This window comes from Jaculus jaculus, chromosome 11 (assembly GCF_020740685.1).
Source record: "Jaculus jaculus isolate mJacJac1 chromosome 11, mJacJac1.mat.Y.cur, whole genome shotgun sequence".
NCBI classification, from domain to species: domain Eukaryota; kingdom Metazoa; phylum Chordata; class Mammalia; order Rodentia; family Dipodidae; genus Jaculus; species Jaculus jaculus.
In genome coordinates, this window is record NC_059112.1 from 98,960,761 (window position 1) to 98,984,997 (window position 24,237).

Sequence of the window (24,237 nt, forward strand, 5' to 3'; positions counted from 1 at the left end):
TCTCTCTCTCTGCCTCTTTCTCTGTCACTTTCAAATAAATAAACAAAAAAAAAATTTAAAAATCACTGGCAAGGGGGAAACTGGCTATAACACCCATAAACCCACCCCCAACAATACACTCCCTCCAGGAAGCATTAATTCCCAAATATCCATCAGCTGGGAACCTAGCATTCAGAAATCCTAAGTTTATGAGGGACACCTGAATCAAACTACCACAGGCACCACTTGGTATTTCCAAACCACATTGTCACTGGTGTGTTAACCATTACACAAAAGGGCAGAAATATGCTAATGTTATTAACTAATTACATTATACTCTTGTTCTCATTATTCTGGGCTTACATTTTTTCCAGGTGACAGGAAAAAAATGTACCAGATCTGTTAAATAAACATCTCTCCCCAATTTCCAAAAAAAAAAAAAAAAAAAAAAAAAACAATCTAGAAATGAACAAGAAACCAAAACTTTATCCCATATATTTGTAACAGTGTATTCCTGTCGGAGCCCAAGGAGGAGAAGGCAGGCGGTCTACTTTCTATCGGAGATACAGGCATATAGGCTCAAAGTTTCTCAGGCAATTTTGCAACTAGGGAGCAATTGAGAGAGCAAAGAATTTGACATTTCCCCTACAGCTGATTTCTCAGATAGTCACCCCAATTAAATATTTCAAAACGTGTTCTTAGTCGCTGCCGACATCATCGTGGGCTACGGTTGTTTAAAGGAGACTTCAGCGACTCACTGTAAGAGTCTGATCTAATGGGCTGGCACGTGGCCATGTCCCTGGGGGAAAGCAGGTCATAGCAGAAGTCACAAATCTGCACAGGCTTAGAAGACTGGCTAGGAAGAAGAAATTTTTTTTTTTTTTTTTTTGGAGCAGGGCCCACAAACAACAAAACGACATTTTCGGCAATGGTGATGACAATTAACAGTTTTTGCTTTCTGACAGCGCATACACACAGTGGCTTCAGAGTCAGGAACCCAGACAGCAGCATGCTCGTTGCTGGGTGTCTCCCCCCTTTGGGGAGGAAATCAGTAACACACATTTATTTATGTGATTCATCCATTCTGACTTCTCAGTGGCGGTGGCAGCAGACACTGGGAACAATTTAGTTGGCGGCTTGACAAGCCACGCATTCCTTAATTCTCCTTCATCTTTAATGGGATCAATGGTGACATTCTTTAAGGGGGATTATATCTTGTACTTTTTCTTCTGGATGACAATGTTGCCATATACAAGAATATCTTTTTATTTTTTCTGAGGTAGGGGTTCACTCTGGCCCTGGCTGACCTGGAATTCACTTTGTATTCTCAGGGTGGCCTCGAACTCGTGGCGAGCCTCCTACCTCTGCCTCCCGAGGAAGCCCCTTCAAAGTGGCTGCTTTGGGGACTTGAGGCTCCTGTAAATAACCCCTCTTCATGCTCTGTAGTGGACTCCCAGTACTCTTTGGCTCATGGAACTGGTATTGGTGTAATGGTATTTTGGTTGGCATCTGAGCTCTATTTGTTGTGAAGATGTGTGTTCCTATCTCCCCAGGGAAAAAGTTTCCCACAACACATGGCTACTGGAGAACTGAACTCAGGTCATTAGGCTTTGCAAGCAAGCACCTTGAACCGCTGGTCATCTCTCTAGCCCTTTTTTCTTTCTTTCTCTTATTTTTGGTTTTTCAAGGTAGGGTTTTGCTCTAGTCCAGGCTGACCTGGATTTCACTATGTAGTCTCAGGGTGGCCATGAATTCAAGGCAATCCTCCTACCTGTGCCTCCCAAGTGCTGGGATTAAAAGCATGTGCCACCATGCCCAGCTCCCTTTTTTTCTCTTTTGACTGCAACCTACTTTAAGAAATAGCTCAGAGCCGGGCGTGGTAGCGCACACCTTTAATCCCAGCACTTGAGAGGCAGAGATAGGTGGATTGCCATGAGTTTAAAGCCACACTAAGACTACAATAGTGAATCCCAGGTCAGCCTGGGCTGGAATGAATCCCTACCTTGAAAAAAAAAAAAAAAAAAGAAAAAAGAAAAAGAAACAGTCCAGGAGCCAGGCATAATAAGTATGCCTGGGATCCCAGCATCTGGAGGCTAAGGAAGGAGGAAAAAGTTCAAGGCCAGCTTGGGCTCCACAGATGTTTCAGTGAATAAATACATAAATAGTACTTCAAGAACAAGAAACATGTGTTATCCTAAAGTAAAAATTTCCAAAAACAAAAACCAAAGCCAGGCATTGTGCTTCATGATGCTGGGCCAGGAGGATCACCAGGGGTTTGAGGCCAGCCTGAGCTAAATAATGAGTTCCAGGTCAGCCTTGGCTACAGATTGAGGCCCTGTCTCATAAAACAAGACAATGGCAAACTTCAAAATACAAACTGTCATTTGTTTCCTTTCACTTCATTGAACACGTGCTCATTGGGATCCACCACTAAAACAATTCTACTATTGGGCTGATTAACATTTCTGTTTGCTTAATTATTATTATAATTATTTTTTTCTCAAGGTAGGCTCCCATTTTTTGCAAGCTGACATGAGCTCACTCTGTAATCTCAGGCTGGCCTCAAACTCACAGCAGTCCTCCTACCTTTGCCTGGGATTAAAGGTGTGTGCCACCATGCCTGGCTCTGACTGAAATTTTTTTCTTTTTTTTTTTTAATTATTCAATTTTTTATTTATTCATTTGAGAGAAAGGGAGAATGGGCGCACGAGGGCCTTCAGCCTCTACAAACGAACTCCAGATGCGTGCGCCCCCTTGTGCATCTGGCCAATGTGGCTCCTAGGGAATTGAGCCTCGAACTGGGGTCCTTAGGCTTCACAGGTAAGCGCTTAACCGCTAAGCCATCTCTCCAGCCCCATGTAGAATGTTTTGTAGATGCTTATATGCCATCCATATTTCTTTTTTTTTTAAAAGATTTTTTTTTTAAATTTTTTATTTATTTATTTGAGAGCGACAGACACAGAAAGACAGATAAAGGGAGAGAGAGAGAGAATGGGCACGCCAGGGCTTCTAGCCTCTGCAAATGAACTCCAGATGCGTGCACCCCCTTGTGCATCTGGCTAACATGGGACCTGGGGAACCGAGCCTCAAACCGGGGTCCTTAGACTTCACAGGCAAGTGCTTAACTGCTAAGCCATCTCTCCAGCCCAATTATTTCTTCTTTTGAGAACTCTTTATTTAGTTCCATAGCCCATTTTTAAATTGGCTTGTTTGATTTATTATTTAATTTTTTGAGTTCTTTGTATATCCTAAATATGAATCCTCTATCAGATGTACAGCTGGCAAAGATTTTTTTTTTCCCATTCTGTAGGTTGCCTCTTTGCTTTATTCACAGTGTACTTTGCCATACAAAAGCTTTGTAATTTCATGAGGTCCCAGTGGTTAATCTGTGGTTTTATTGCCTGAGCAATTGGAGTTATATTCAGAAAGTCTTTGCCAAGACCAATATGTTGAAGGGTTTCCCCTACTTTTTCCTCTAGCAGTTTCATAGTTTCAGGTCTGATGTTAAGGTCTTTGATCCATTTAGACTTAATTCTTGTGCATGGAGAGAGATGAGGATGTATTTTATCCTTCTACAGATACATATCCAATTTTCCCAGCACCATTTGTGGCTGTCTTTTCTCCAATGAGGATTTTTGGCATTTCTGTCTAATATCAAGTGGCTATAGCTACCCGGACTTACATCTGGGTCCTCTATTCTGTTCCATTGATCTACATGTCTGCTTTTGTGCTTTTTTTCTTTTTTTAAAAAATATTTTATTTTTATTTATTTATTTGAGAGACAGAGATAGATACAGAAATAGGTAAGTAGAAAGAGAGAGAATGGGTGCATCAGGGCCTCTAGCCACTGCAAACGAACTCCAGACATGTGCGCACCCTTGTGCATCTGGCTTACGTGGGTCCTGGGGAGTCAAACCTGAGTCCTTTGGCTTTGCAGGCAAGCGCCTTAACCACTAAGTCATCTCTCCAGCCCTTTGGCTGAAATTTTAAAGACACAGTTCTATATCCAAGTTAAGATGCTTCTTATTTAAACTGTGGCACTGGCCCTCCTGGAGATACTGTTTTTTGTTTTTTTGAGGTAGGGTCTCACTCTGGCCCAGGCTGGAAGGCACTGTGTAGTCTCCTGGTGGCCTCGAACTCATAGCAATCCTCCTACCTCTGCCTCCCAGGTGCTGGGATTAAAGGTGTGTGCCACCACGCCAGGCACATACACTCAGTTTTGAGCATGTTATTACCATGGTGATTTTGCCCTTTGTCTTCTTCATTTTCTTGTGACGCTAGAGCTCAGTCCTTCATCAGTTATTTCCATAATTAGTTCAGGGACCCCAAATGTACACTGCTTAGTACTTTAATGCCAATGTGGACAGCAAGCTTTGATGAGAGACTTTTCTTCTTGCTGTGATCAAATACTTCACCAGAAGGGTTCACATCAGCTGACTGTTCAAGGGAACACAAGCCCATCGAGGTGGGGTGGCATGGTGGCAGGAACATGAAGCAGCTGGACACATCACATCTGCAGAGAGGAAGTACAGTGTGATGAATGCTGGGGGCTCAACGACAATTCTCTGCAGTCGCTGTGAGACCCCAGGCCTTGGCATGGTGCCATCCACACCTAGGGTGGGTTTTCCCATCTCAATTAACCCAACTTAGAAAGTCTTTTACAGACATGCTCAGAAGATGGTATGTTGACTCTTTTAAGTCTGGCCAACTTGTCAAGATTAACTATCAACACCTGGATTTAAGTAGCATCTCCCGTTATTGGCTGGGGGTCAGCCCCTGAAGACTCAGCTTCGTCCTCTGTACCACGGGCATCACTGAGCTCAAGTGCCTAAGGGCTTTGGCACCAGTGTCCGCCTTAAAGTGGGTGCTTAATTATTAGGTGGTCCTGGAGGCGCCGTTGCCCACGCTGGCAGCATCCGCAGGACTTTGCCAGAAATGCAAATTCTGGGTCCTCGCTCCAGAGTTACTGGATCAGAAGCTCCAAGGGCGGGACTGGAGCCATCTTGATCCAAGTCTTCTAGGTGATTCCGACGCTGGCTGTTAGAGATGGACGGGTTGAACACCATTTTCGCGGCTGTGAAGGATCACTCGGCTAAAGCGAAGCAACTCCGTCCTGGCTCCTCCTCCTTCCTTCCTACCTCGGCAAGGCCCGCCCACCGCGCTCGCTGATTGGTGAAGTCTCTCGAGGATATTCGCCAACTATACTGCGGCAGAACGAATAAACGCGGTGCGTGCTGCAGAAGCCGTGTTCCTATTGGTTATCGGCCACGTGGAGGCGGGTTTGCGCGTGCGCGATGCCGAGGCGCGCCTCCCGCGGCAGTTGAAAAATGGCGGCTGTCGCGGAGCTGAAGGCAGGTGAGCGCAGGAGGGGGGCTCCGTGTGTGGGGCGCGTCGGGCCCTTCGCCGGTGAGCAGGATGGGACGGAAGAAGCGCGCCGAGCCAGGGGGAGAGGGAGGGTCTTCCCAGGGGTCGTCCTGCAGTCTCAGGCTTGGGGTTCGAGGGCCCCCGCCCCGAATCCTCGGGGAACTGCGGGCTGGCCTCTGGGGATGGCGAGGGAAAACCCACACGCTGCCTCCATTCGTTAAGTGCGGAAGGGTTCATTTGGGCACCCGCATTCATTACTAGTGTTAAACCGAAGCAAAGGAGAGAAGAGAGTCAGAGTTGACTGGTCTGGTCCGCTCTCCTGACTTTTAAGGAAAAATTCCTCCAAAGTGGTTATGTGTAGGGCTTGCATGTATCCCAGGGGTGCTTCTTGTAAGGAGGCTGTTGGTTCCAGTCCCAGTACATCAAACAAAAATAGACATGAGGCGGGGCTGGAGGGATGACTTAGCAGTTAAGGCACTTGCCTGAAAAGCCTAAGGACCCAGGTTCGATTCCCCAGTACCCACACCAGACGCACAAGGTGGCACATCCAAGTCTGGAGTTTGTTTGCAGTGGCTGGAGGCCCTGGTGGGCCATTCTTTCTGCCTCTCTCTCTCTCTCAAATAAGTAAGCAAAATAAAATCTTTTTTTTTTTTTTTTTAAAAAAAAGGACGTCAGTAACAACGTGCATAATTTGGATAGTAATTCTTGTTAGTTAACTTGAGTGGTAATTGTAGCCAGGCCTAGTGACTTGAGTCTTACTTACCAGGCTCTTTCTAGCCAGCTTTGGTTCAGCTGATTGATTACATGTAACACATTGGGGCGCTAATAGGTGAAAAGACCTGCTCAGAGTAATTTAAGTGGAATTTAGATGTGGGAACCCAGGTAGGATGCACCGTAGCAGCAGATCTTAATCACTGAGCCATACTCCTCTGAGGGGAATGCACACAACATATATTGCATAAAATTTTTCATAGGATTTTAAAGATTCTGTGGGAGAGAAAGTTGGGTTATGATGGTTTCCTGCAGTTTCTCTGGTAACAACATTAGAAACTGAACAGTAGGAAGAGCATAGCTTACAAGGACCCTCATCAGGTGACAGCTCTGGAGATTAGGGGTGTCCTGCACAGGTTGAGGAAAATCATTTCCTCCCCCTCAGGCTTTCAGTATACTTCATGTCTGGTGCAAACACAGTGAGCATTTGTTTACTTGGATTTGGTCAATGATATGCTCTTTATGGACTTTTTAAAACTTCTTTAAAGCACCTTCACACTTTTCCATCTTGCTTGGCTTTGTCTCTTGAGATGTAGAATTCATTATATTGGAGATGGCAACTGAGGCACGGGTTGGTGATCTCCTCCCAAGGTCATGACGGACATGTTACATTCACTACCTGTCATCTCTGCAGATTTCCAGGTTGTACTGTGTGTGCTACAGAGTAACTGGGACAGGATCCTTGCCAGTGGAAAGGAATCGCTCCATCTAATTTCCAAAGATGGCACTACAGACTAGGGTTCAGTTACAATCCTAAAGATACGATAAGACTTTGACTTCCTTTTATGGGCCTGTTATAAACTATGATAGGTTGACAAGTATACTTAACATACCTGCAAAAATGTTAAAGCATGCTTTAAAAACCAGGGGAAAGGTGAAAAGTCTTAAGGTGGAATCTTAATCCTATGACCAAGGGAAGTTGTTATTTAACAAACTTAAGAGCATGGAAAAGGTGCTTTTATAAATTCTGATTGTTGTGGCACACTAATTTTCTGTCTTTGGCAGGGCCGTGTGTAATACTAAACTGCACTTAATTCCCCAGTAGCACACCACACTCTGATACAATGCCTGCAGGCACTGTGGATGTGAGGATTCTCTGGGATTGCCATTTTTAGCTATTTGAAAAAGGTTCCAGACCAGTGGTGGGTTCTCAGCCCAGGCCCCTCACTGTCTATACTATTGACAATAAGCTAAAGCCCATGATCACGACAGTGGTGTTTGTCATAGTGTCCCTGCTTGTCAAGACAAGACATTAGGCTACAGTTAGTATATGCTTTCCTGGTTCCTTAAGTTGGCAGTGGTAGAGTCCCATGTTACTGTTTTTTTTTTTTAAAGAGAGATAGAAAGAGGCAGATAGAGAATGGGCATGCCAGGGCCTCTAGCTGCTGCAAATGAGCTCCAAATGCATGTGCCACGTTGTGCAACTGGCTTACCTGGGTACTGGGGAATCAAATCTAGGTCCTTAGGCTTTTCAGGCAAATGCCTTAACCACTAAACCATCTCTCCAGCCCCCATGTTACATTTTTAACCACTTGAAATTACAAAATCTTACTGTTGTAAGAAAGTAGCTCATAATTGTCTCAAAGTAAAACAAAACAAAACCTCCAAGCACTTTTTCATTCATAGCCAGCCATTTTCTAAGTATTTCTTTTTTGGCATGCGCATGTGGTTTGTTTGCTTTTATGTATGCATGTTTGTATGCGTTTGGGTGGGTAAGCGCTCGTGGAGGCCACAGGCTGGCATTGGGCGTTTTAGTCAACTGCTCTTCCCTTTATTTTACTAAGTTGGGGTCTCTTGCTGGGACCCAGAGCTTGCTGATTCACCTTGTTCTAGCTAGCCAGCTTCCCCAGCCCCCCCCCATCTCTGTCTCCTGAGCCTTGGGGTTCCTAGTGGGCCACTATGCCTGCCCTGCAATTACATGAATGCTGGGGATCCCAGCTCTCATCCTGAAGTCTGCATGGCAAATACTTTAGCCACTGAGCCATGTCCCCAGCCTCAAAGGTTTTCATACAGAAAGGGAGGGAGGGACGGATGGACGTTCTTGTCTTTTCTAGAGTGGAGTTGTTTTCTTAAGTCATCATCTTTCTGGGCAGAGGCTATCAGTGAGGCCTGGATCCTGCTTGCACTGCCAGATACTGTTGGGAATATCTGTGAGACTGGGAAGTAAATTCAGGTTCCCAGAAACTATCTGTTCCCCCAACAAAGTATATATATCAGACCATGGCCCTGGGTTGGGGTGATGGCTTCGCGGGCTAAGCGCCTGCTGTGCAAACATGAGGAGTTGAGTTTGGATCTTTGGCACCATGTTAAAAGCTGGGTCTGGTAGCACATACTGGAAACTCCAGCGCTGGGGAGGTGGAGACAGGAGGGTCCTGAGACTTGCTAGCTGGCAAATGTAGTCCAGTTGTTGAGTCCCGTGTTCAGTGAGAGTGGCTGAGTCTCAAAAATGGGATGGAGAGCTATGAGGAAGGCAGTCGACACCAGCCTCGAACCTCACATGTGCATGCACACATGCATGGATACCTGTGCGCACACACGAGCACACCATATACATGTATGCATAGGCCTGACTGAAGATGCACTGCATAAATGAATTTGCACATATACATTGAGAGTAAATCATTGTAATTTGAGAACTTTACTTTTCACAAATATGGCCTGTGATGTTAATGTCATTGTTGAGTTGGTCACTTTGTTTAGATTGGGCAAGAGCTACATTTATACCTTGCACTTTGTTTTGTTTTATTTATTTATTTATTGTTTTTTTCAAGGAAGGGTCTCGCTCTAGCCCAGGCTGACCTGGAATTCACTATATAGTCTCAGGGTGGCCTTCAACTCGCGGAGATCCTCCCTCTCCCTCCCCAGTGCTGGGGTAAAAGGCGTGCGCCACCACATCCAGCTTGTACCTTGTACTTTTTAAACGTTTTTCTTCATTTATTTGAGAAAGAGAGAGAGAAAGAATGGGTGCACCAGGGCCTCCAGCCACTGCAGACAAACTCCAGACACGTGTGCCCCCTTGTGCAGCTGGCTTACGTGGGTCCTGGAGAATCGAACTGGGATCCTTTGGCTTTGCAGGCAAGCACTTTAACGACTAAGCCATCTCTACTGCTCTAAACATTTTTCTTTGGCACATGCCTGAGAATGATAAAGTTAAGTGTGTGACTAAATGTGCATATTTTATATTTGACAGTTTTAAAGGACACCTTAGAAAAAAAGGGGGTGTTGGGACATTTAAAAGCAAGAATCCGAGCTGAAGTTTTCAATGCCCTGGATGATGACTGTGAACCTCGGCCATCTTTGTCACATGAAAACCTTCTAATTAATGAGTTAATCCGGGAGTACTTGGAATTCAACAAATACAAGTACACAGCCTCGGTCCTCACAGCAGGTAAGTGGTCATTGGTCTTTACCGCCATTGATCTTCCAAGCCTGAGGAGTGTGTGTGCCTGGGAAGTAAAGTCATTGTTGGTCATATTTGCTTTGTAGATAAAAGACTCAGCATTTTCATGCACTTTTCCCCCAGAATCGGGTCAACCTGTAGTTCCATTGGACAGACAGTTTCTCATCCGTGAACTACACGCCTTTGAAGAATCCAAGGATAGTGCAATGTAAGACATTTTCTTTACGTAGGTTGCGGGTGTTGTACTGGAATCACAGTTGCGTAGTGGTGGGTTTATCTCATTCCGATGCAGCAGGTTCGCTCTGCCTAACGTGCAGTGCTGCACAAGCCAGGTGGTTTCTGCTTGCTGCGGCTCAAGTGGCTGTGGCTTCAGAGGCTGAGCACTCCTTTCCTCTCTTCCTCCTCCCTCCTTCCCCTTCCTTTGGCCTTTTGTTGCTGCATTTTTGCCTTTTTTTTGTGTCAGCAGTCAAATCCGGAGGCTCAAGTGTACTAGGCATGCTATCCCCCACTGAGCTGCATCCCAGCCCTCGGCTCTAAGGGTCACTGCTCTTCTTGATCCCATCCTTTTCTTGAGGCTTTGCTCTTTCAGTCCTTTGTACTGAACTCTTCCTCCCGTTGCTTCACTTCCTTCGCTTCAGATCTCTGCTCTCCTACAGCCCTCCTGCCCGCTGCCACCCTCACCCGCTGCTGCTTGACTTCCACTGCCACAGGCTGCTGCCACCCTCTGTGCCCAAAACCGCCCTCACCCATGCTCACTGAAGTTGCAAGTGGTGAAGGAGAGTGGCCACTTCCTGTAGCTTCTTAATTTCTTCTCCCTGTCATTGTTTCTCAGACTTTTATAGAAGGCCTGAGCATAATAGCTCAAAGCAGCCTTTCCCGGTAAGACATATTTCTTTAAAGACTCACTTTCTAAAAGTTCATTGTGTTTATCATTCTCTTTCATGATATAATTGGAGGGGCTTTACCATAAAATGTTTTAAATTATAAACAAAGTAAATTTGGGCTGGAGCGATGGCTTAGCGGTTAAGCGCTTGCCTGTGAAGCCTAAGGACCTCGGTTCGAGGCTCGGTTCCCCAGGTCCCACGTTAGCCAGATGCACAAGGGGGCGCACGCGTCTGGAGTTCGTTTGCAGAGGCTGGAAGCCCTGGCGCGCCCATTCTCTCTCTACCTCTATCTGTCTTTCTCTCTGTGTCTGTCGCTCTCAAATAAATAAATAATTAATTTAAAAAAAAAAAAACAAAGTAAATTTAACTCTTGGCCCAAGTGCTTGTGTCCAGCCCATGTTTTGGAACAGCACGCTGCCTTCTCCTGTGTTTGTGTCATTCTCAGTGCAGAGTGGTTTGTGTTCTTAGAGCCTCAGAAGCTCAGTGTCACTAGAACATCTCCAGCATTTTTCAACAGTGACTTCTCTACTTGTCTCATGACTCTATGGTCTTTAGTTTCTCTGTCTTCCTAATGATGCTCTGACTTCCTTCATTGACTCTCTTCTAGTTCCTTTGAAGCATGGGCACTTCTCCAGTTCTGTCTCAGTTTTGTTTCTTCTTGTCCCCTCCTTTTCTAAGTACTCTTGAGTCTTCAGTGAAGCTGCCATGCTGGGGACTGCTTTAGATTGAGCAGTCTTCTGAGTTCTGGGCCTACCTTTCTGCTGGTTGCTCAAATGCAGTGTGTCCAGAAACCAACTGTTATTTTTACCTTCTCACACCTCTTCGTGTAGGTTCCTCATATAGCCACTCTGGTCTCAAAGTCACAGTTTTGGCTTGCCCTCCTTTCTCTAGCAGTCCCTTCAACGAGGCCCATTGACTCTGCATCTGCAATATCTTTCCAGGTACACTATCTCGTGCCACGCTCTTCTGGAGCCTTCTGAATAGTTATTTCTATTCCCTTTCCTCCTAATGTGCATTTTATCCTGTCCTGTCTTTCCGTAGTGACCCTGAGCAAGTTCCCTTCCCTAGCAGAGTGTGTCAGGCTGCGCTGTACGCCCTCCTCAGCCCTCAGTGATTGCTCAAAGCAGTGTGTCCCTCGGGCCCTGCCGACTCCTCACACCTTCATGCTGCCTTGCTTCTGCGCGAGCTGCTCCCCAGCCTAGAAGTCAGCGGCACTTGTCCCTCTCAGCTTTTGTGGGGGTTTCTCTGTCTCCCTAGTACTGTTCAGACGCTTCCACAGGAGCTGGGGAGAATGATGTGATTCAATTTATGCTTATTGCTTTGAATTTTAGTTAGTAAGAATGTTATTATCTGTATTAAAATCAGGTGACCTTGATACAGAGAGAAAAGAAAACCTTTACTTAGTTCTATACACTCATAGCTTCCTTTTTTTTCCTTTTGGTTGTGTGGTATATGCATATGCAAGAGTCAGAAGAGGACATCAGATGTCCCGTCACTCCTCTGTTGACCTGAGGCAGACTCCCTGAGCCTAGAGCTGCCATTTTCCATCAGACTGGCTGAGCAGGGGGCCCCAGCCATTCTCCAGTCCATCCATGCCCACCCCGCCCCCCCCACCCACTGCCTTCCACACATACTGTGACTACAGGCATCTGTGGCCACATTCAGTTTAATTTATTTATTTATTTTTATTTTTTATTTTAGAGAGCAAGAGAGACAGAGGGGGAGAGAGAGAATTGGTGCACCAGGGCCTTGGCCACTGCAATCAAACTCCAGGCGCTTATGCCACCTAGTGGGCACGTGTGACCTTGTCTCACTTTTGTGCGTCTGGCTTACATGGGATCTGAAGAGTTGAACCTGGGTCCTTAGGCTTCACAGGCAAGTGCCTTAACCACTAGTCCCACATTTAGTTTTTTACATGGGTGTTGAAAATTTGAGCTCTTAGTCTGACTGTTGTGCTTGCACTGAGCCATCTCCATAGCAGCCCATCTTTTTTAAATGTAAAATCTTCATATTGCTATGACATGAGTACAGAGGTTTTACCAGCAATCATACTGATTGCAAAGGAAGGCCCCATTTTACATGTCGAGCGTGATCCAGTCTATGGAGAATATACTAGTGGGCACTTGTTCCACAGACCAGTGTGCAAAATTGTGCCTTCATGCTAGTGTGCAGAGCACACACAGACGTCCAGACCTGTGCAGGGCAGGTGTTGATCTTTCTGTCAGAAAGTCCTGGAAAGCATGAGACACGACTCAGTCTACAGGCTGTCTGTCTGACTGTCTACATGAGTGATTAAATATGGGCATGAAATGCCACAAGAGCAGTGGCCGACAGGGTCATGAGAATTTGCTTGTGTCATGATGAAAATAGTGATCCATTTGCTCTGCCAAGTGTAGGCGCACAGGAGAGTATGCACCTGTCTTCTGGGACCTAATCTCACACCCTCCAGGGACCTTGCTGACACCTTCCTTGCATCTTTCAAATGAACTGTAGACATTTAAAGCCTCTATTTGAAAGGGATTATGGTTCCCTATCTTGTTTTGATACTGGCAGACTTAAATCTTTACTTTTGTCTTCTTTTGAAGATTATGAATTATTTCAAACATACATAGGGTACAAGCAGATAAAACAGACACAAAGTTCTCTTGCATTTGGAATGTTGTATGTTGTCTCAGGTTTTTTTAAAAAAAAATTTATTTATTTATTGCAAGGTGGGGGGGGGACTGACCATCAGAGAACAGATGTGCCAGAACCTCCAGCTCCTGCAAACGAATGCCAGATGCACATGTCACTTTGTGCATCTGCCTTTATTTATGTGGGTACTGGAGATTGAACCCAGGTTGTTAGGATTTGCAGGCAAGTACCTTAATCACAAAGCCATCTCTTCAGCCCCTCAGAGGTTTTGTCCCCCTTTATGAATTTTTAATACTTTAAAAAAATATTTATTTTTATTTATTTGAGACAGAGAGGGAGAGAGAGAATGGGTATGCTAGGGCCTCTAATGACTGCAACCGAATTCCAGATGAATGCGCCACCTCGTACATCTGTAGAATTGAGCCTGAATCCTTAGGCTTTGTAGACAAACACCTTACTTAACTGCTAAGCCATCTCTCTAGCCATATATATATATATATATATATATATACACACACACACACACACATATGCATGCATACATACATACATACGTATATACATACACACATATATGTATATATATATATGCACATATATATGTATATATATATTATATACACATACATGTATGTTTGTATGTATGTGTATATTAAACTACAGAACATCTCTCCAGCCCCCCAGTATTTTTCCTTAATGAATTTTATGCTATTTTCACTCTACAGAAAGTGAGGGTGTTTTGAGGGCCTCCTCTCCTCTTCTATCTCTCCCTAGTAACTTGTGTGCTGTGTGTACCATGGTCAGTTCGTTTCCTTGTCAGTGGACATTGAGCTTGTTCCCAGTGTTTTGCTTCGACACTTAATGTGTTGGAGGACCTGCTATGGTGTTGGGCCTGCTGTGGATGCTAGTCATTTCTCCTGTGCCTAGATAGAACATCTGTTCCAAGAATTCCTGCCACAAATGGCCTATGTCAACTAACTTAGTGCCCCCAAATTTATTTGAAGAAATCTTTGGGGGGCATAATTATTTACACCCTGCACAGCTAGTGGTCATGGGTACAGTGTTCACTGTGTTTATTTCCAGAGAGCAAAAGGACTTCTCTCAGCCTTTGCTTCTCAAGCTCCAGTGAGCTGCAGTCACAGAGCTCTGCCATAGGCATGTGCTAGTAGCATTAGTACAGTACTTGTCAGGCCACATGCGTCTTGAAAATCCAGAAGTTTTCAGATTTAAAAAAATACCAAGAGCTAGATATACATGGCAGAGGATCTAAATAACATTCCATAATCACATTCGTGTGTGTATGTATGTATGTATGTGTATGTATATATATATAGTTGTTGTTGGTTTTTTGAGGTTGGGTCTCACTCTATCCCAGGCTGACCTGGAATTCACTATGTAGTCTCAGGATGGCCTCGAACTCACAGCGATCCTCCTACCTCTGCCTCGCAAGTGCTGGGATTAATGGCATACACCACCACACCTGGCTTTCACATTCATATTTTTAAAAAATATTTTTGTTGGGCTGGAGAGATGACTTAACAGTTGAGGCACTTGCCTACGAAGCCTAAGGACCCAGGTTCTATTTCCCAGTACCCACATAAGCCAGATGCACAAAGTGGCACATGCATATGGAGTTCATTTGCAGTGGCTGGAGTCCTGATGTGCCCATTCTCTCTATGTCTGTCTGTCTGTCTCTCTCTCTCTCTCTCTAGTAAATGAGTAAATAAATAAATACAATCAAAACATTTTTTAAAGTTCTTATTTATTTGAGAGAGAAAGAATGGGTGCCAGGGCCTCTGGCCACTGCAGATGAACTCCAGAGATATATTCCAGTTTGTGCATCTGATTTTATGTGGGTATAAGGGAATGAAACCAGGACTGACAGGCTTTGCAAGCAAATGCCTTTGACCACTGAGCTACGTCTCCAGTCCCATATTCATAATTTTCATTGAAACTCAGAGATCACCCAGTGAGCTAGACAAGCTAACCGAGAAGCCCCAGGGATCCTCCTGTCTCTGCTTCTCGAGCTCAGCACAGAGAGGCAGAACCCACAGCAGCAAGCACAACCAGCCAGGGCTTGAGCTGCGCTACACAGCTTAGGGCTGGACTCAAGGTCCACCCCCAGTGGCACAACTCCTCCAGCAGTGCTCTGCCTACTGAGGACTAAGTAGGAAACTGAATGAAAAATATTTGAATCAGGGTGCTGGAGAGATGGCTCAGTAGTTAAAGCACTTGCCTGGAAGGCCTAGCGACCCAGGTTTGATGCCCCAGTGCCCACTTGAAGCCAGATGCCCAAGGTGGCCCACTCATCTGGAGTTCCTTTGAAGCAGCTGGAGGCTCTGATGTGCCCATTCTCATTCTTCCTCTTTCTCTCTGTCTCTCTGCTTGTAAATAAATATATTTTAAAACACCTGAGTCTCTGGGGGACATACACTTACATTCAAACCACCATATCAACTCTCCTGTAACCAAATTTATATACCATTTACTGTGCGCAAGCATGTGACTAAACATTTACAAACTTATTTCAAGCACTGTAGCCTCGTGACACAGGGACGGTGTGCACTTCTCTTTACAGAGGCAGAAGCATGCCTGTGGCTGGAGGAGTTGAAGAATTTTCTGCAGGATTCAGTGCTGACCGTCAGCAAAGCCAAGATTTGAAGCCCAGTCGTGTGCTTTCTAGACAGACCTGTAGGCAGTAGTGAATTCTAAAGGTGTCTGTCGTCAGACAGGGTTTGGTTCTGGGGAACAGTAGGCTTGACTTGGTGTGCACGGGATGAATTCCTGTGTGCTGACTGGGATTTTATTTCAGCTTAGATGATCTTTAAGTTGTTACTGTATTTCTCTGCATTTAAAAATTACATTCCAGTTAAAAGGTACTTTTTTTTAAATTTTTTTTTCTTTGTTTATTTATTTGAGAGCGACAGACAGAGAGAAAGACAGATAGAGGGAGAGAGAGAGAATGGGCGCGCCAGGGCTTCCAGCCTCTGCAAACGAACTCCAGATGCGTGCACCCCCTTGTGCATCTGGCTAACGTGGGACCTGGGGAACCGAGCCTCGAACAGGGGTCCTTAGGCTTCACAGACAAGCGCTTAACCGCTAAGCCATCTCTCCAGCCCAAAAGGTACTTTTAAATTTAAGAGGGTAAACATTTGCCATTTGGATAACAATTGTGTCTCTTTTTTTTAAGTCTAATGAGTTACTTGTCATTTTCAATGACAGAGCTTATCTTTTAAAGTAAATGTTTTATGGATAGGTAAGCAAAGTTAATTGGTATTTTTATTTTTGGTCTCTTCTTGTTATAGGCCACTTTTATATGGGATTCTAGCTCATTTCTTGCATGGCACTAAGGCCGGCATCCAGAACGGGTTTCTGAAAGAGTCGTCACTGCAGCCTGCAAACCCACGCCTTGGTCAGCCACCCAACAGAAGAGAAGAGACAGGTGGGAGTGTCTGAGGTCCCCCTTTGGCTTCAGCAGTATGACTTCTCTGAGTGTGAGTTTCTCCTGAGCTTGAATCAGTCTAATTCTACTTTCATTTCATGTAATCATCCTGTGTTCTTAAGCTTCTAGAAAACAAAGTGCTTTGGGAAAGAAATTCTTGACAGGGACAGGAACTGATTGTTAAAAGTCTTAGATGTGGGCTAGAGAGATGGCTGGCTTAGTGGTCAAGGCACTTTCCCATGAAGCCTTAGGATCCAGGTTTGATACCCCAGTACCCATGCAAGTCAGAGGCACCAGGTGACACGTGTCTAGAGTTCATTTGCAATGAGAGGCCCTGGCACATCCATATTCTTGCTATCTTTCTCTAATGAATAATTTTTTTTTAAGTCTTAGATGTGATTTCTGCACTAAGGTTTTGAGGAAAAAGCCTAACCTTGATTTTTCACATAAATGTTATAGTCTTTGGAAGGACCTTGAATCCTGCAACACTGTATAGTTTTGTTTAATTTTAAATAAAATGGTATTTATTTCTATCTCTCTCTGTGTGTTTCGGTCTCTCTCTACCAGACTGAAAAATTAAAGACAAGCCTGCTGACTACATTAGAGGTCATAGCTATGTGTCCATTGCATTTTCTGGATACTTCCTAGGGTAGAGGCTATTACCATTACCTACAAATAACTGATTCTTAGAGTTGCCTATTTTTTTGTTTTAGAATGCTCACTTCTGTTTTAGTTTGTTTGTTTTCTTGAAACAAGGTTTCACTGTAGCCCATAGTGGCCTCTGATTTGTGGCAATCTTCCTGCCTTGGCCTCTGGGTGCCAGGATTATAGACATGTGCCACCACATCCTGCTCAGAATGCTCACTTTACACACACACACACAGACACACACACACACACTTATTTTGAGATAGAGAGACAGAGTGAAGATGGTATGCCAAGTCCTCTTGCTGCTGCAGATGAACTCCAGATGCATGTACACCACATTGTTCATGGGGAATCGAACCTCAGCTGTCAGGCTTTGCAAGCAAGTGCCTTTAACCACTGAGTCATCTCTCCAATCCTCTTCCCAGAATGCTCACCTTTTGGGAGAGGGTTGATATATACAGTTTTACTCCAAGCCCAGGCTAACCTAGAACTCACTCTGTAGTCTCAGGCTGGTCTTGAACTTACAGCAATCCATCTACCTCTGCCTCCTAAGTGCTAGGATTAAAGGCGTGCACCACCACTGTCAGGGTAAAAGTAGCTTGCAGAGCCAGGCATGGGGCCATATACTTGTAATCCTGGCACTCAGAGACTAAGTAAGGGAAACATGAATTTAAGGTCAGTCTGGGCTATATAGTGAAATCCTGTCTTAAAAATGAAAATTAAATCAATTAACATATGAAATAAATCATTCCCCCCCATCTTCCACCCCTGAAAAAGATAGAATAAGGTTTTGGTTGGTTTGGTGATCATTTGAGTTGAGTGGAGCGGGGTCTGTGTCGTGAAGGACAGTTCTGGTGGGGCTCGGGTAGGATCCGCGTCATCTGCTGATGCTGAAGTAAACGCTCACGACGCACCCCAGGACCGAACCGCTGCTTAGCACGGTCCTGCACTGAGGTGCCACTGGCCATCTTAGCAGCCCGCTCTCGGGCTCTGGAAGCAATGCCCTTGTGAGCAGGATAGCCTCTTCACTAGCAGTTATCCTAACGGGATGGGGTATTTCTAGGTTAACTCACAGTGTGGGCTGCGGGACAGCAGTGAGCAGCATCGGCGCTGGCTCCTGTCCCTGGCATCTTCCCATTTAAGGTCATGAGCAGCTTTCTAAGTCCTCTCCTAAGGAATAGCCGAGGAACCAACGCCAGTGCCCAGGGCTGTCTGGCCAGGACTTAGAGCAGAGCATGCATGTGCAAGTGCATGAGTCAGATCTCTCAGTCTCCCTTTAATGTTTGTCCTCCCTGCCTCTCCAAAACCCTCAGCTTCCCTCCCCTCCAAGGAAGCTTCTCCTGTTAGCATTTTGGGAGGATTACTCAGGACTAGTTCCTCTGCATATTGTATGAGTATTATCTTGCAATTTGTGGGGTTTTTTTACCCATCAGTATTGTAGATCTCTTCATGGAGTGTTTACAGTGTCACTGGTTGCTGGCACTAATGTGTACCAACTAGTTTCTTGGGTTGATAATTGCAATGTGAGTGACATCATGCCTTGTCCACAAGTACCAATATTTCTCTTGTACATACACTTTGCGTGCATTTTAAAAAATAAGAGTTCCATTGTTTCATTCCTCCAGAAAGGTTTTATGGGTTTGCACATTAGCAAGAGTATGTGACAAGTGTCTAACGGTTATTGTGTGTGTTGCTCACACATTGACACTTACTTCCTACACTGCAGTCCCCAGACATGGGTTTTAGTTCCATAAGGAAAAATCATCTTTTGAGTGGTGACATTTTTGGTTTGTAAATTTGCTATTGTCAATCCCTTTAAATATTAGTATTAATGACTAGCAAGAAAGTTGAAAGTAATGAGTAACCCTTAACCAGGTTGTGTTCCTCTGAGGTGAAAGTCACAGATTAGCTCCTGAGAGCCTTATACCCCAGGAGAGGAGGGAAAGGAGGGAGACAGGATAAGAAGGCACACATTACACGTGTGTGTGTGTGTGTGTGTGTGTGTGTGTGTGTGTGTGTGTGTGTTGCTGAGGGGGAGTGAGCTTCTGGTCACTGAGGCAGTCTGGGTGCTGCTCTGGGAGGCTCCAGACCACATTCAGAAATGAGCACAACTGGTGAACTATTGGGATGGGGTGGTGCCATCCAAGTACTGGGATTAAAGGGAGATTGTTTTCTTGGCACAGCTGTGACGTGCTTCTCTGTGCAGTGACTTGAAGAACTGTCAGCCATTTCATTATGCTTCAGTAGCACACAGAGCATTCCACTTGCTTTCTCAACCTCTCTGGCTGGGCAGAAGTGAGAAGGTCAGATGCTTAGCCCTTTGAGCTCATGGGGCAGTAAGTTCCTGGAGGGAAGTGCTCTTTGATTTGAACGTGGGTCCAAAGCATGTCAGGGTGGAAGGACTTCGCATCAGAGCTTTGTGAAGGCTAGTAGCCAGTGACGGCCAGTTACCTCATCCTGCTGCTTAGTGCTTGTGATCTTGGAGTGGTTTGGGCGCCAAATGAAAGCTGAAATTTGGCAGTAGAGAAGCCTTTTCAGCTCAGCTTCATTGCATATTTATTGAACACAAAAATAGCAGTCTTATACTTTTTAAAAAGCATTTTTATTTATTTATTTATTTGCAAGTAGAAAGAGAGAATGGAGAGAATGGAACTCCAGATGCATGCGTCACTTTGTGCATCTGGTTTTACAGGGATTCTGGAGAACCAAACCCAGGTTGTTAGGCTTTGCAGGCAAGCACTGCTGAGCCATCTCTCCAGCCCTAAATATGCTTTATTTATTTGCAAGAGTGTGCATGCAGAGGGGGTGCACTTGGGGCTTTTGCTACTACAAATGAAAACTAGACCCTTCTGCCACTTTTTTTGTGTGGCTTATGTGGGCTGTTTGGGAATTGAACCCAGGCTAACAGTCTTTGCAAGCAAGTGTCTTGAACCACTGAGCATTCTTCCAAGCTCCCATTTTAAATATTTTTTAATTTATTTATTTGTAAGCAGAGAGACATAGAAGATAGACAGAAGACAGAATGGGCACACCAGGGCTTGTAGTGGCTGCAAACCATCTCCAGACACATGTGGCATCTGGCTTTATGTGGGGAATTGAACCCGGGTCATTAGACTTTGCAGGCAGATACCTTAACCACTGAGGAATCTCTCTGGTCCTCCAACCCCAATTTTAAAATTTTGAAACTTTAACTTTTTTTCTTTTTGTGACAGTCTTTTTGTGTAGTGCTGGCTTGTCTGATACTCGCTATGTAACTCGGGCTTGCCGTAAACCCTCAGCAGTGCTCCCCGGTGTTGGGATCATACGCATATACCACTGTCCTCCATTCAGACATCATTTAAAAAAATTTTGTTTATGTTTGTTTGTTTGTTTATTTGAGGGTGATAGAGAAAGAGGCAGAGAGAGAGAGGGAAAATGGGCGCGCCAGGGCTTCCAGTCACTGCAGATGAACTCTAGGCGCATGCGCCCCCTTGTGCATTTGGCTAATGTGGGTCCTGGGGAATCGAGATTCAAACTGGGGTCCTTAGGCTTCACAGGCAAGTGCTTAACTGCTAAGCCATCTCTCCAGCCGCAGGCATCATTTTTAAATGTTCTAGAAAACCTAAATTCATTGTACTCTAAGGAAATGGTTTTGTTCTGTCCAGCTATGCATTTGAGAGAGTTTCCATGTGCACGAAGACCTTAAGAACATGGCATCTTGAGGCCAGCCACTGCTGAGGACTTGCAGACCTTTGGGGCACCGCGTTGTCCTAAGGATTGGAAATGTAGCTTGTGCTTTAGGTGCTCAAATTGTATTTCCTAATAGCTTGTTTTCACGTTCTCACCAGTTATCAGAGTTGCCACAAGAAAAGTTTGTTTGTCAGTTGGGAAGGATTTGGGATGTGGGCACCTGCACGTTGTAATTTTTGCTCTGCAGTTTTGTTAACTTTGTATGGTAAGTGTATGGGTTCCTTTAGTCAAGGGCATTTCTGTCCTCTCCTTGCTTACCCTTGTGACCCTGTACCTAAGCCCTGTGAGTGCTCTTGGCCCTGCTTCTGGGGCTTCTCCAAGAGCTCTGCTGTCTTGTTTGGGGATGTCCTGGTTTTGTTTAGTTTTTTTTTTCTTTAAACAGGATCTTGCTTTGTAGGTCAGGCTGGCCTGGAACTCAATACAGAGGCATGTGTCACTATGCCTAGCTCATTTGGGGATTTTCAAAAGCATTTCCCACAATTTCCTGGATAATGTGACAGTTTTGTTAGAAACATGTAAGCCGCTCCTTTTCTTCATGCCACAAGGTGGTGCTGTCAGGAGGGTTCCTGGTGGCCTCTCATGGCCCAGTCAGAGCTAGCAGCTCCTCGCTCACCGTGCTCGCCACCACAGGTTGCATTCCATTCCTGAGAGAAGAGAAACCAAGCTAGGCGTACGGTGCCTGTGATACTTGCGCTGCAGAGGTTTAGGCAGTTGGGTTGCGAGTTCAAGACCAGCCTGTCCAAGAGTAAAAATATCAAGTTATACTTTTAAGTAAAGAAAGTGAGCTTCTCATACCTTAACATTCCTGATTTCCTAATAATATTTAATGAGGGTGATTTTTATTATCCTAAACTATTGCACAGATCAACAAAATACTAAATCTGCAGTGCACAATTGTTTGTCTACCTGTTCTGACTTGCATTAACGTTTGTGCCTACCACAGATGACCGCGTGAGGAAGAAGAGCAGCGGGTTGAGCACCAGGACTGAGGGGCCTCCTGCCGCTCAGGCCGCGACACATGACCCGCGATTCGGGGTCTGACCTCAGAGCCGTGCGTGTGGACTGACTCGTCATCCCAGTGCCGCCAGCGCGCACACATCACCGCTGCTGCCCGGCTTTGTGCGGATTTGAGTTTCTGCAGAACAGCCCCTGTGTGTTCCTGCACTTGTGAATAAAGACTCACCTGGGTATGACGGGAAGGAAAATGTATTGTTTTCAAGGTCATGTTTATAAGAAGTACTGTGTACAGTTTAAAAGCATGCGGCTCTGTGGCAGCTGGTGTCTGTCTCAGCGTGGTCTTCTGACGTCGGCCGCAGGCACTGCTGAAGCAGCCACGTGGCAAAGCTGCGGAGAAGTGGAAGGAGCTGGCTGAGAACCCGGCCCCAAGGCCTTGCCGTGCAAGTGCTTCAGGGAGGGCACCCACCAACGAGGGGACCGGCGCTGTCTCTGGAGCCCCTGCTGATGCTTAAAATGTCAGACCCTTAGCTAGAACTGCCCTGGGCCTGGGGTTGCAGCTGGGATAGGTGTGAACTGAGCTTAAAAAAAAAAAAACACGGCTCTGAGGGCTGGCGCGTGGCGCACTGGTGGACCGCCCAGCGCCTCCGTACCTGGTTCCATCTCCAGCACCGCCTGCAAGAAGGAAAACACAGGTGTTCATTCTTACCCTGTGTTCTTTAATATGCACATTCATTAAACTTCCTTCCCCCTGGATTTATGTGGATTTGTAGTACATTCATATTAAATTAAAACAACATTAGAATCAGGAAAACTAATTCCTGAAAAGTTAATTTTAAGCACTTGCACATGCCACACATAACTGGAGAGATAGCTTGGTAGTTAAACGCATTTGCTTGCAAAGCCTGATGCCCTGGGTTCGGCGTTCTCCAAACTCACGTAAAGCCAGATGCACAGAGGGTTCATGTGTCTGGAGTTTGTCTGCAGAGGCAAGAGGCTTGCTGTACTCATACCCGAGAATGACAACCCTGTAGGACTAGATTAAGAAAGAAACACTGGCATTGGTCATTTTGGTTAATGATAAAAATCAGATAACTAAATTGTCACATGTAGTGCAAAGTGCCATCCTGTGGGTCTGTAGTCCCGTCCTGTGAGTTCTGTATTTAGTTTTTGCCTGGGCACCTTGTCTCCCTTTAGCAAATCATTTAATAAAGCATTTAAGCAGCTCACCTTTGTGCAGAAGATGTTGGCGTCTGTTTTTTCGTCCAGAAGAGATGTGTTCAGAAGTACGGATTGTTGGAGGTGGCGCTGTCACCCCCTAAAGCTTAGCTGTTATGTGGGGTGAGGGCCTGTGTGCTTTTGGCCTCAGCTAGCTCTCCCAGGGGTGAAAGCGGCAGCGACTCATGTCTTGCTCCGAGGGAACAATATCATAACCTAGGGAACCATGTATGGTTTGACAAAGCATTTTTTTGCTGTTTGGAAAAAGAAAAACATCTATCTCCAAAATACTGATTTTTTTTTCTTTTTAAAATTATTCCCAGAAGGGAGGACCTCGTGCTCTTATAAAGTTGAAGCAACAGGGTTGGGGATATGGTTAAAGGCGCTTGCTTGCAAAGCTTGCTGGCCCAGGATCAATTCCTCAGCACCCACATAATGCCTGTTGCCTACAAGCTCATGTGTCTGTGATCCAAGCAAGACCTAGAACTACATAGGAGGTGGAACCGAGAGAATGGGGAAGCTTCCAGGCCAGACCAGTGAGAAGGTGGAGCTCAGACGCCTTGCTGTCCTGTGACACACATGTGTTCACACACGAGAACAAGCCAGAGCATGGTGGTGCTAACCTGTAATCCTACCACTTGAGTTACGTAGCAAGACCTTGTGTCCAAAAAAAAAAAAAAGTGGGCTAGAGGGATGGCTTAGCAGGTAAAGCATTTGTCTGTGAAGCCTAAGAACTCAGGTTTGATTCCCCAGGATCCATGTAAGCCTGCTGCACAGGATGGTATATGCCTTTGGGGTTCATATGCAGTGGCTGGAGGCCCTGGTGTGCCCATTCTCTTTGCCTCTTTCTCAAATAAAATATTTTTTTTTAAAAAAGAGACAATCTCCCTCTCTCTATCTGCCTCTTTCTCTCTCTGTCTCTCTCAAATAAAATAAAATATTTTTAAAAAAAGGGGCTGGAGAGATGGCTTAGTGGTTAAGCGCTTGCCTGTGAAGCCTAAGAACCCTGGTTCAAGGCTTGATTCCCCAGGACCCACGTTAGCCAAATGCACAAGGGGACGCACGCATCTGGAGTTCGTTTGCAGTGGCTGGAGGCCCTGGCACGCCCATTCTCCCTCTCTATCTGCCTCTTTCTGTCTGTCCCTCTCAAATAAATAAAATATTTTTTAAAAAATAAAAAAGACAAAAAGTTGAGAAAGTGCTTTAGAAGTTTC

General features: G+C 45.2%; 1 protein-coding gene and 1 pseudogene across 8 annotated transcripts; one reads left to right on the forward strand and one right to left on the reverse strand.

Moving 5' to 3' along the window:
* Nucleotides 1-693: 693 nt before the first annotated feature.
* On the reverse strand, nt 694-5,045 carry LOC101602562 (annotated as a pseudogene).
* Nucleotides 5,046-5,272: 227 nt separating this feature from the next.
* Cep20 (centrosomal protein 20) lies at nt 5,273-23,034 on the forward strand. Of its 8 annotated transcripts, none has more exons than XM_045130455.1 (5): nt 5,273-5,334; nt 9,305-9,502; nt 9,638-9,722; nt 16,338-16,526; nt 21,795-23,034. In XM_045130455.1, the coding sequence occupies exons 1-4, from the start codon at nt 5,307-5,309 to the stop codon at nt 16,486-16,488; spliced, it is 462 nt and encodes a 153-aa protein (XP_044986390.1). In that variant the 5' UTR covers nt 5,273-5,306; the 3' UTR covers nt 16,489-16,526; nt 21,795-23,034. The 8 variants fall into 8 exon arrangements, with proteins under 8 accessions (XP_044986390.1, XP_044986389.1, XP_044986395.1 ...); XM_045130454.1 differs by having other exon boundaries at nt 16,338-16,474; XM_045130460.1 differs by lacking the exon at nt 16,338-16,526 and having other exon boundaries at nt 9,601-9,722.
* Nucleotides 23,035-24,237: the final 1,203 nt, after the last annotated feature.

Excerpts from the sequence above, each read along its gene's own strand:
- Cep20 (XM_045130454.1), top strand. The coding sequence starts at position 5,307 with ATGGCGGCTGTCGCGGAGCTGAAGGCAG. Across the intron at positions 9,503-9,637 it reads AGCCTCGGTCCTCACAGCAG|AATCGGGTCAACCTGTAGTT; the intron begins GTAAGTGGTCAT and ends CTTTTCCCCCAG. Across the intron at positions 16,475-21,794 it reads CAACAGAAGAGAAGAGACAG|ATGACCGCGTGAGGAAGAAG; the intron begins GTGGGAGTGTCT and ends TGCCTACCACAG.